The sequence below is a fragment of the Grammomys surdaster genome, unplaced genomic scaffold, assembly GCF_004785775.1.
Source record: "Grammomys surdaster isolate TR1022 unplaced genomic scaffold, NIH_TR_1.0 167, whole genome shotgun sequence".
NCBI lineage: Eukaryota > Metazoa > Chordata > Mammalia > Rodentia > Muridae > Grammomys > Grammomys surdaster.
This window is the reverse complement of record NW_021604615.1, coordinates 5,234,843-5,246,886: the sequence shown is the minus strand read 5'-3', so window position 1 is coordinate 5,246,886 and position 12,044 is coordinate 5,234,843. Positions and strand designations below refer to the sequence as shown.

Genomic DNA, 12,044 nt, shown 5'->3' with positions numbered 1-12,044 from the left:
CCCCCTTCCCTACACCTCACCACACCTCCACCGAACACATCCCCTCACTCTTTATCTTCTTATAAACACATCAAGGACATGTAAAGAATACTTTGAATCTGCCCCAGCAAGGAATACCAGTGCTGGGTCACAATATGCCTGCTATAGTTCTTACTGCACTCCTCCTTCTCCTCTTCTCCTCCACTTCTTCCTTCTGTTCCTCCTCTTCCTCCTCCTCTTGTTCTTCCTCCTCCTCTTCTTCTTCCTCTTCCTTTTCCTCTTCCTCCTTTTCTTCTCCCCATGGCTTCCTCCTCTTGATTCTCCCTGTCTCTCTTCCTCTCTTTCTTTTCTTCTTTCTCCTTCTCCTCCTTCCCTCTCCCTCCTCTCTCCTCTTGGCCCTGCACAAGTAGGAGGCATCTGAGAGACAGAGACCAGGACCATATTTTCTCTCTCATGGTTCTGTAAGGGGCGGGCCTGAAGTGGACAAGATGGATGCTGACTTGGAACAAGGTTCTGAACTTTGGTCAAGATTTAAATTGTACATGTTAAATTCTGTATCTGGCAGGACTTTTTTTTTTTTTTTTTTTTTACATCAGAGACTGAGGGGCCTCACCAGAGATTTCTCCCAAGGCTTCAGCCTAACAGGATCCACACAGGAAGGATGACAGAGCGGAGGGGGCTCATATAGCATGCTTCTAGCAGGTTTCCTGGTTTTAGAAAATTTCAAATACATCCCAGACATGTGCTAATTAAGAAATTTTGCATAACCTAGCTTCTCTTTCCTGTACTTTTCTACAATGAATTAAACTACAGAACACATTAGAACCTGTTTACAGAGGGCTGAGGAGGCAGCTTCATGGAAGGCGGCTCTGTGGGTGACATGGTTACTAGAAAAAGCATGGGGACTCATGTGGAAAAGCTGGTTTTTGGAGCACTGGGAGGGTAGATGGCCGGGGGTCCAGAAAAGTAGACAGGGGGACCCTGAGGAGTTGCTGTTCAGCCATCTTAGCCAGTTGGTGGGTTCTAGGTTTGCTGAGAGACCCTGTCGCACAAGGTGAGGATGAAAGCAATCACATATTTACCTTTGTCTTTCAGGCTGACACAAAAGAGTTGCTGCGTGTGCACATGCACTCCCCCCCTCTCTCACACACACACACATGAACATGCACACGTGCACACGCAGCTGTGTACTCACACAAACATGCACAAATGCTTGTGCACACATACATAGTCTTGTATTCACACACACATATACATGTACAGGCACACACACAGATGTACACCTACACACATATATGTGTACTCACACAGATGCACATGCACACAAATATACACTCACAGGGATGCAGGCATGTACACACACACATGCATGTGCACGGACACACACACAGATGCATGTCCACAGACATGAACATACACACACACATCCCATTTTCTCATGTACTGATTGCATTAATTTCATGTGAGGAACAGCTGTTTTGTAACAATGCATGTTTTTAGCAGTCATTTGGATTTGCACAGAAAACACACTCAAAGTTAAATTTCTCCCGACGTTATAATAAAATGGATGCCAACAGCCATAAAAGAAGTCACAGCAAATATTACCATCACTGCCTAAAGGAAAACAAAGTCGAGGGTTGTCCAGGGCTTAAAGAGAGTTACAGAAATGCTGTTTGGGCAATTGGCTGATTTGGGCATAGCTGAGATCTGTACTGGGTTCCACAGGGACCTGCACTGTGGCTGCAGCCAGGAGCCAGGTGAGTTTTCCCACTGCACATCACCAGGCACAATCTCATGTCCTGTGTGCTTCCTAAAGAGAACACTGCCGCTGGCAATCAGTGAGATACTATGCAGACCCATCTACTATGCAGGATCTACTGTGCCATGCAGAACTGTCAAGATGTGTTTATTTCCTCCTCCAAATTATGACCGAGGTAAGAACTTACATAATTTCATATAGAATAATATAACCAATAAGACATGCGAGACCTGCAAACACCTATGCAGGAACTAGTATGCAATAAACTAAGCAGCACAGCTTCCCCAGACCCCATGAGGCACTTGCTTTGATGGAGTGTCATTGAGCGGGTTGGGAAGTGCACTGTGATGCTAACCCTGCTGACAGTTGAACGCAGAGGTGCACTGAGTGGTTCGGAAACTCACACTGAAAAGATCTGAGCGCCCATGTCCGCTGCTTACCTTTCTGGCAAGTTACAATCTTCCTTTGCAGCTGGAGCCACAGGTCACTGAGCTGGTCCACATGCCAGTACTTCAGGAACACTTTGTGGACTCCCATCTATAACAAGAACAGCAAGGCCTTGTTTGTCAGCAATATGACATCAGAGGGATGGAAGGAAAATGGTCGGGCAGGAGATTCTTAGAGCGGAGAACTGGAAACTACAAATAATGAAATTAACCAAGGTATTTATTTCTTCTTTTATAGCACATTTTATTTCATCAAAATTTAAAGCAATTTGTTACAGGGCATTAACTGGCAGCATGTGAATCATCACCAGTGTGTGGAAATACCTATGCACTGCTAACACGGTGGCTGCCCTATGGAGTTCTCTGTGACTCTGTGTAAAGATAGCAGTGCCCCCATTGAACCCTCCCATATAAGGACCTCTCATCTCTTTGGGGTGATTTTCATCTCCTGTTCTTCCCACGCACAGCAGAAGACGAACCTGGTACTGCACAAAAGAAAACAATCCCACAAACAAGCCAAGAACAAACAAACATGGTGCCACCCGCTGTCTCAATCCTTCCCCTGATGACACGGTGTATTATTATGCACCAAGTATTTATATTTCTGTGGTTAACGAACTTCAGCATAACAGAGAAACTCCAGAAGAACACTTCTGAGCACCAGTTTTACAGATGTTTCCACAAAGACTACTTGTGCCATGGATATGAGTCTCCACAATTACGTTTTATAAAGGAATTCCAACAAGACATCAAATCAGCTTCTGTTGAAAGCACTACGAGCATCTATCTGAGTTTATCCTATTACACCAGTGGCAAAGAAGGTTGCATGTGGTACCCTTGGTAAAAACTGCTGCTCCAGAAAGCATCTTAAAGCCAGAATGGCAAGCTACAGCCATGTGATTTACAAATTATCTTAACTGTGTGTTGTACTTCTTGTCTGAGGAATGACATAGCAGAGGAGTGTGTGAGGGTGGTCCCTCACAAAGCAAGTATTCCAAGACATCTGGGGAAGCAGGTAAGGATAACTGTGGAAGTTCCTGCTGTGTCCTAGCAGGAAGTGTAGAGGTGTTCTGCTACGTGGAGACAAAATACTGTCCCTGTAACTATCATAATCATAAGCTTGGCACTTGAGACAACTATCACTAACCTGAGAAGATTAAACTGTGTGTTCCCAAGCATGAGTAGGGGACATAAAAGTGATAGCAGCACTCAGTCTACACCACACATCAGTGACACTAGAGGCTGGCACGTATGCCCACACCATTAGTATTGGACAGGTTTATTGGTCACGCTTGCCTTCAGAATGCTTGGCTAGAGGAGTCTATGTGCCCCCACCCCAAGCACCTCTCAACACATCTGGTATATTCCAGCTTCCCAGTGAGGTCTTTCCTAACTGTGGCCCATTGTCTGACTGAATGACCATTTTAGTGTGGCCCTGATCTTGCATCCTGACAGATGGGATGACCAGACAGGTCAGTGCAGAGAGCTCTCCACTCCCTTCCTAACAGCTCTTGGGTTGAGCAGCCACGGACCTCATTTAGTTTTCTCTCAGTCATTTGGAATCTGAGGCAGTCACAATGCTTCCGAGCAGTGTCCGTGTTTCCCCTTGTTTCATTGCAATTCTTTTTCTCTCACTGTACTGACTGACTGGTTTCGTGTGTCAGCCTGACAGAAGCTAGGGTCATCAAAGAGAGAGGGGGGGAGAGGGGGGAAGGGGGGGGAGGGAGGGAGGGAGGGAGGGAGAGGGAGAGGAGTATCAGTTGAGAAAATGCCTCCATGAGATCCAGCTGTAAGGCATTTTCTCAATTAGTGATCAATGGGGGAGGGCCCAGGCCACAACAGGTGGTGTTATCTCTGGTCTGGTAGTTCTGAGTTCTATAAGAAAGCAGGCCAGGCAAGCCATGTGGGAAGCAAGCCATTAAGCAGCACTCCTCCATGGCCTCTGTATCAGCCCTGGTTGAGTTCCTGTCCTGACTTCCTCCAACGGTGGGCTATGATCTGGAAGTGTAAGCTGAATAAATCCTTTCCTCCCCAACTTGCTTTTTTTTGGTCATGATGTTTTGTTGAAGCAATAGAAACCCTACCTAAGATAAATTGGTACCAGCATAGTGAGGACATTGCTGTGACAGAAAGGACTTTGGAACTTTGGTCTAGAGGAACCATTGAGTGTTGAGAGCTCAGTGGGCTGTTCTCTGGGAGCCTGGAACAGAAGACTACTGAGATCAGTGCAGAGGGTGGAGCCCTGGCCTGTGATGCTTCAGTGGGAAGTTTAAAATCTCTATCAGGGCTGCTTTAAGATTCTGTGGTTCTGGTTAACTGGGGCAGAAGAATCAGCTGTGATTAAGAAGATACCAGAATCACTGAAGCAAAACCTTTATGTTACGGGAACATCAACTGATGCTGGTTAACTAGAGCTAAAAAGTTATCGGTGATTAAGAAGAGATCAGCATCACTGATGTGAAATGTTATGGGAAGTGTTTCCTGAGAGAACAGAGAAGCTATGTTCCAGAGACCAGCAAGGTTGTACCTCCTGCTGCAGCTGTGCTTGGTAATGTGTAAGAGTCACCCAGGTGGTACTGTTTTTGAAGGCATAAAGGGGTCATGAAGAGCAGCTGAGGCTTGGCACTGTGAGAGGCCAGGAGAGGCCTTTGGTAAAGGTGCAAACTTAATAGCAGTCAATGGCCCAAGACTGAAAGGGTCGTGCAGCAAGGTTGGGACTTCCACTATGAAAGGCGGTTGGTGAAGGCTAGCTGCAACAGAAGACCCAGTATTCTGAAGATGTCAGTACCATGGAATGACCACTAAGAACAGCAGCAGCAGTGGAGTGGAACCAGCTGGAGCCTAGAAGACAACCTATGTGTGCTATAGAGGCAGAGCTAGAGAAGTGACCCAAGCCCCTCGGAGGAGCCCAGGAAATCTTAACTCGATCCCAGACATTGGACAATTGGAATTTGATTTTGCTTTGATCTTGACTGTCTTCATGTCTCAATTTTTTCCCTCTTCAAGTAAGAAAGAATTTTACTGGAGACCATAGTTAAGAAACTTTGAATTTTAAAAGACTTTGGATTTTAGGAAACTGGATATTTTAAAACGACTGGAATTTTAGTGTGTTTGAATCTGTAAAGACTGAGAGACTTTTGAAGTCATTTATGTTTTTAATGTGAGATCGTGGGGAAGGGCTGTGACTTACTAGTGATGCCTCTGTGTGTCAGGCTAACGAGGGGTCAGTTGTCCTCTCCATGTTCCATACCTCAGGCTCTTTTTATTCTTTAACTGTGGGCTGACTTTGGTTGTAGGCATGAAGAATACTTGGTCCAGACTCTAAGCTCTGAAGAATAACTCTATGGGGCGGCCATGGGAAAGGAGGAAGCTACTTCTCTCTGCATCACAGTCTGAGGGACTCAATTCATGGTGGAAAATTGAACCTTCAAACCCAAGTTTGGACAGGGATCTTCCAGACAGTACATGATGAGATAGAACTTGAAATCCCAGAGAGACCTGGTACATGGGAGCAGAACACCTGGAAAAGACCAGGGAAAGACAGAGCAGGAGGAACTCTAGCCCCAGCCTTGGCTTCACAGGGTCTTGGGCAGAAGGTAATGAAGAGTGACATTTCCTAAAACCAATTAAACACTAGAGTAGGTTTATCTGAGACATTATGCTGGGCTTTGGGGAAACAAGGTAGGCAATCCTTGTCCTCGGGGAGCTGATGGCTTACTAAGGGATGTTAGCATTGAGAAAACACATGTTCTGATGACTGCATTGCACACAAGGAGCACAGGGATCTAGAGGTATAATCAAGATATGTTCAGGGAAGATTCCCAACTTCTTTTCCAAGGGCATCTTGAAGGGTAAAAGATGACGTGAAAGGTCCTTGGAGATATATCTATATGGCAGAGAGGAGGGAAGGTAACTTCCTGGAGGTATTAACACACCATGAAGGGCATATTAGGAAAAACCTGGACGAATGTGTGCATGTGCACGTATGCGTGCAGTTTGGCTATGCTGGAAGATTAGAAACTCAAGTCTAAATTCGTGAAATAATTTTGGAATTTTGGATTGAATTTTATGAAGTTAATTTTTAAAAAGTCTGGACAGTAGGCTGTTCTGGTGAGTTTTTGGAGTACGCAAAGGGTGAGCAAGCAGGTGGAGCTATGGACCATTTGGGCTTGGAAAGATCCGGCATTTGCTGCTCGTCTGCTGATCAACTCTCAGTCACCCTTCATAACTGATGTCAGCGCTCATTTCCGCAATCAGATGAAAAAAATCCTCATTTTCCCAGACATTGGTCACTTCTTTGTAGTGAGTACTCCAAATCCTTTCCCCTGCACAGTCACTGTCTAACAGAACACCAGCTCTTGTCTCTCCTACTTATTTGTTCTGTCTTCAAAAGACGCTGCATTTGCACCCAGTGATACTTCTCTACCAAAAGAGTTGAAAGTATTTACTCAACTCAAAAGGTTGTTGGTACTTTGGAGTTCTTCCCGAAACATTGTTTAGATTTAGTCTCTTGCTTTCCATGATGCCAGGGATTAAAAAGGGTAGAAGCTTAAGGATCCCCAGCAGGAATCCAGAGAGCCAGGTCTTTGTATGGCCAGCATCAGTTTAGCCACTAACTGGATAAACACTCCTGGCCCAGACTGCCATTTGTCTTCTCCAAATGGCTACTGAGGTGTGCTGTATTGAATCTCACATCAAGACTCAATAGATTTCAGTCCAAAGACTAAGCTCTCCACTGTGAGTGGTCTGGTCCCACCTCCTCTGCACGACTATCTCTCACTAGCTAGACAAAAAGAGGACTTGGAGTCACAGTGTTCTTATCTGAGACAAAAATGCACATGTCACTCTGACCGCTGTAAGAGCAAGACATCTGTGAATCACACCGTCAGGATGCTCCTCAGGAAGACATTAGGATATTTTTTGCTTTGAAGTGACAGATTTTAGAGGATTAAACAAGATTGTCATTGATGACTCCTAAAGCTCCAATTATTGTTCTAGTTCTCGGGAACTTTTTCAGAAATGTGGGCTGTGGAGGCAGACAAACACAGGAACAGCGGTGTGGGTGGTGTGCACAGGAACAGCGGTGTGGGTGGTATGGGGGCCGTATTAGAACGGAGGTAACGAGGAATCCTGTGAAACTCTCCTTGTTCCTTAAGGGCAATTTTAGGAGCACTGTGTGTTTCTGGCAGTACTTTGTAATAGATCTTATAAAGAAAAATATATAACTAGAAAAATATATAAAATATATAACTGGGACAGTTCATGTGAGTCACACTTTTCTGTGCCTTGATGAAACGAAGAAAAATGAGCACGGAGCTAATCTTACTCACAAAGCAGTATCACCCTTTGAATGTCCATGAATCCCTGTGAACTTGAAGACAAATCCGCTGTCTGAATCCCCAGTGTAAACTAATTTAACTCACTCACTTTCTGTACTCGACAATACAGTGAATAACTGCTTCTCCTATGGGTAAGTTAAAGAAGAATGTTAGGTTCCCATGTCTCTGCTTGACCAAGAGAAAGGGTGTGTCAGTTAAAGGACGCAGGAAGGGTTCTGGCTATACACAGGTGATATGGAAAAGTTGTTTCAAAATGACACTATGAGGGAAAATGTGTCCCCAGAGAGGATTAATAGGAGCCACTGTACACAGATCACTAGAGGGACTCTCCATGAGTCACATGTGGGTTCGGCCTGTAGACCTTGCCTAGTTGAACCTCTGTATTTCACATGGTCTAGGAGAGGAAGAGATGGATGACAGACAGAGCTGGTGGCAAAGAGGTGATTAGTCTGGGCTTTCTGAGATCCAGAGTAAACCAGTAAACCAAAGTCCAAAGTTTCAGTCTGCTTACTCATCTTGAGCATCTTGAAAGGCGGGTCTGCAAACTGACAAATGATTGGTAAATTGAACATTTACAAGGGACTAGGATGGCTGTGAGTTAGCCCAATGACGGGATTATTGTAGGTCCACTTCCCAGGGGCCCACCCAATGCAGCCGAAAAGGAGTGCGTGGTGCTGGGAGTGGGTGCAGCCTACATGGCCTAAGACAGGGCTCTCACCCTCCTTTCACCCACATCGGAGTCCCTTGATGTTGCCCATCGTCGACAGCCTAAAGCCTTCGACCATCGATGTGACTTGTCTCACATCAGTGTTTTGGGGTTGTGAACTTGTCTAAGACCCCCCATAATTAGACATCCAAATTCAAAATTCACATAGTTGGGATTGATCATAAGATGCCTTCTCTAACTAAACAGAGAAGGGGGAGATGCCAGAAGCCAGGACCCTCGCCCTTACCCTCACCCCCTACCTTTCCCCACCTGCACAAGGTCCTCTGAAGCTTGGCAACTGCAAGATCCTGCTTAGCAACTGCAGATAGACTCAAAGCAGAGTACCATGTCTTCTTAAGAATAGCAGGGAGACCATAACTCAAGCAGTGTACCATATCTTCTGAAGAACAGCAGGTAGATCATAATTCAAGGCAGTGTACCGTATAGACCATGACATGTTTCAAGGCACAGGCCAAGAAGATTTTGTACTTTTCCACCACCTGGCCCCTCTTACCCCCTCCCCTTGTAAAACATGCTATAAAAAAGCATTTCATGTTCAATAAATAAATAAATAAATAAATAATTTAAAAAAAAAGAAAGGCAGGTCTGGCTCTACAGGTTGGGATGGGGCCTGTGACTTCATGTCTCTCATCAGCTGGAGGCTGCCATGGTGTGGGTCTGCTGACTGCATGCTATGTGCTCTGTTGTCGGATTCTAGGTCACTCTTGAAGCTTTCCTTCTGCCCCAGGCTCCGCAGCCCCATCCTCTGTCCACCTCCATGTCAGTGTTGGCCATGGGCTTCATCTGATATTCTGTATCTTCATAATTCTCCAGATCAGTCCTCACAGGTCTATACTCCCTGATGAATCCTTTACTCCAAAGCTTCCATCACAGACGATTCACACGTCTACAGGTTGTTGGAATGGCTGAGTCCAGGCCTAGGGGACTTGTTGCCCAAGGTACACGGTGAATTTCACATTTCTAGACAGGAGTCTCCTACAGTTTCCTCTTTTGGCATTGAGTTTACTTCCTACATCCCCAACTCAGTGAGTGAAAGGACCAAGTTATGGATGTCCCTGAAGAACCTCCATCCCAAGACATGTACACACGTCATTTCTCCCACACAGTTTCCATCCATGCACACAGGCTGTTTCTTTCGAGGACTAGCAGACACATCATCAACAACTTATTCCCGAAGACAAAAGCACAAAGTGTAACCAAGCCTGTTTACAGCTTTACTTTAGGTCCTGTTTAATGGCTAATAGTTAGAAAAGTTCAATGACTTAAATAATCTGTTTAAAACAAATCTTAACCATTTCATATATGTTTAACTGTGTATTTTATTTTATAAAACATGTCTAATGTGGTTCAAGAAGAAAGATAACACATCTCACATTCCCAGGGCCAGTCTTTCTAGCATAGGATGACGGTGAACAAAGTCCTCTACCTAACTCTGTCCCAATTCCCAGCCTGCTCTTGGAGTCAACTTGAATATTACCCTTTTAAATACTCTTGAATGCTCTTGAACTTACTCATCTCACAGAAAACTTTGGTGGCTCTAGGTATGCGGCAAGCCAACATGCAAACTCTTGGATTTGCCTTCAGAGCCCTCTGCAGCATGGTTATTTCTCTCTAAGAGAGAGCCCTTTCTCCTCCTGTGAGAGAGAGGCTATTTACTGTCATTTCAGCTTCCTACTCACTCTCTGAAGCAGAAATCTGATGTGAGGAATCTTTATATACCAGCAGGGGCGGATTCTTAGACACACCGTCCTTAGTGAATGACTCACTGCTCTGGGGAGTGTTGTGTTCAGTAATGTCTCTTTATTTCTATGTCTATAATTATTGGACTACGCTATTTGTATAGGTTATATTTTAATAAGAAATACCATATTGAAGATGAGTTTCTTTGCTTCAAACAAAACATTTGATTTTCATTATTGCTGATCCTACTCAACCTTTAAAATTCCTAATTTTCCTTGATCTAAAACTATCCACTATCTTGGTAACTACTTCATGTTTTATGGCATGATGAAAATATAGTTGCATTAAAAGTAGTCCTCTGCTTTTACCTAGATGTTAAGATTCCAGAAAGTGTCCTGGTATCTTCTGAAAGTCTTTATGAATGTCAACTTGATCCTAGCTTAAACATATTGCTCCTCTGTGCTGATGCAAACAGTAGGCTCTCCCGTCTCCTTCTCCCTCTGTCTGCAGAGCCCCCCAGTTGAGTTTGTTATTTTTCCTGAAGATCTAGGAATGTCATTGTGCTCCTGTAAAATGCTGTTCTATTTTAACTAGGCAAAGCAGTTTCTGTGCCCACCAGGGCAACTCTTCACATCAGAAGCATCCTCCAAAGCTCAGAATTTTTTGTGTACAATAAAGAGTCCACATTGTGTGCCTGTATCATAAAGAGTCCACACTATGTGCTGGACTATCTCTCTCTAAACCTTACAACTCACAGGTACACTGTGAACATCCCACTGTTCCTGTTTCAGTTCTTTCTGGCTTTCTTTTCCTCATAGCACAAGGGTGCTTTGCTTGTAAAATCTTTCCATCTGTCCTACACAGTCTTCTACCATTTCTCACCTGTATACCTTATACACACACACGCACACACACACACACATACACACACACAAATTCACCGTCTCATGATCATTTCACTCAGCAAGAAGAATGTAGTCCTTAATTTCCAGATGCTCAGGCAAATGACTACCATCCACAACTCTCTTCTTTCCATGCTGAATTCTCATGGTTTTCTTCCTTAATGCTTTGCTTAACTCTTTTGAAGAAAAGCCGTTATTTTCATAATACATATAAATATATATTAGTTATACTATGAAAAGCTCAACATATTACATTTTCATGGCAGCTTTGGCAACCTACTAAACAGAAATGTTTTTATGTACAGTCTGGTTTTGAATGTCTGAATGTACTTTGAAACATGCTCAAGGATAAATTTATACAAAATACAAGTTCTCTTTGTTATAAATAGACTGCTCTTGAAGTTTCACTCCAATGTAGAAAAGATAATCACAACTACACACATCTGACAGGGTACTGTATAGTGTGGTATCTGAAGAAGATAGTTTGGCTTGAATTACGAGTAATTGTATGTTAGACCAAATTAGTTGCTCTCACCTAGAACTGAATAGTCTGCAGAACAGGCAGTAATTAATTGAACTAATAGTGGTTTAGTTACCTTGTGGTCCTATATATTATTTCATCATATAAATCGTATCAATATAGCAAGAATGCTCATGAAGATATCTCATTCATAAAGGCATAGACCAACAAGAGTCAGGAAAGACCATGTACCCCAAACAGCAGAGGACAGTGCACTAGATCTAGTTTTTTGTTGTTGTTGTTTGTTTGTTTTTAGGGAGCACGTTTGCCTTTCTAAACACAGGCCTAAATGGCATGAGTAATGGTCACCTCCCCAGAGGAAGGTGTGAGACACGGTCAAAAGAAGCCAAAATGGTGCCCCAGTGGGGACACCACTAAAGCCACTGCAGTCACTAGGCTGTGTGTACACCTATGTGAGCCTATTCTCAGTACCTGCTATGGTTCTGCCACACTGTGTTTTGATGCTTGGCTCACTTCTAAAAATACAAATATCCTTGGCACTTCTTCCTGGAGTCTGACCTTATATTGTTCACCACAATTTTAGAGATTTGACACTATTTACATTGCCTTCTTATTTCCCCAAAACATACCAGGTGACATGATAATTGTGACTTTTTTCATTTATCTTCTATTCATGGTCTCTGCTGTTTTTTTTGGGTGTCACTCATGATTTTCTTAAAAAAATCATGTTT

General features: G+C 43.8%; 1 protein-coding gene across 1 annotated transcript in view; it reads right to left on the bottom strand.

Annotated features, from left to right (window-relative positions):
• Window positions 1-12,044, bottom strand: part of Myo16 (myosin XVI) — a 356,137-nt gene that overhangs the window by 74,230 nt on the left and 269,863 nt on the right. Inside the window, exon 28 of the mRNA XM_028766338.1 lies at window positions 2,179-2,275. Within this exon, the coding sequence (XP_028622171.1) occupies window positions 2,179-2,275 (97 nt within the window). The remainder of the gene's footprint in view (window positions 1-2,178; window positions 2,276-12,044) is intronic.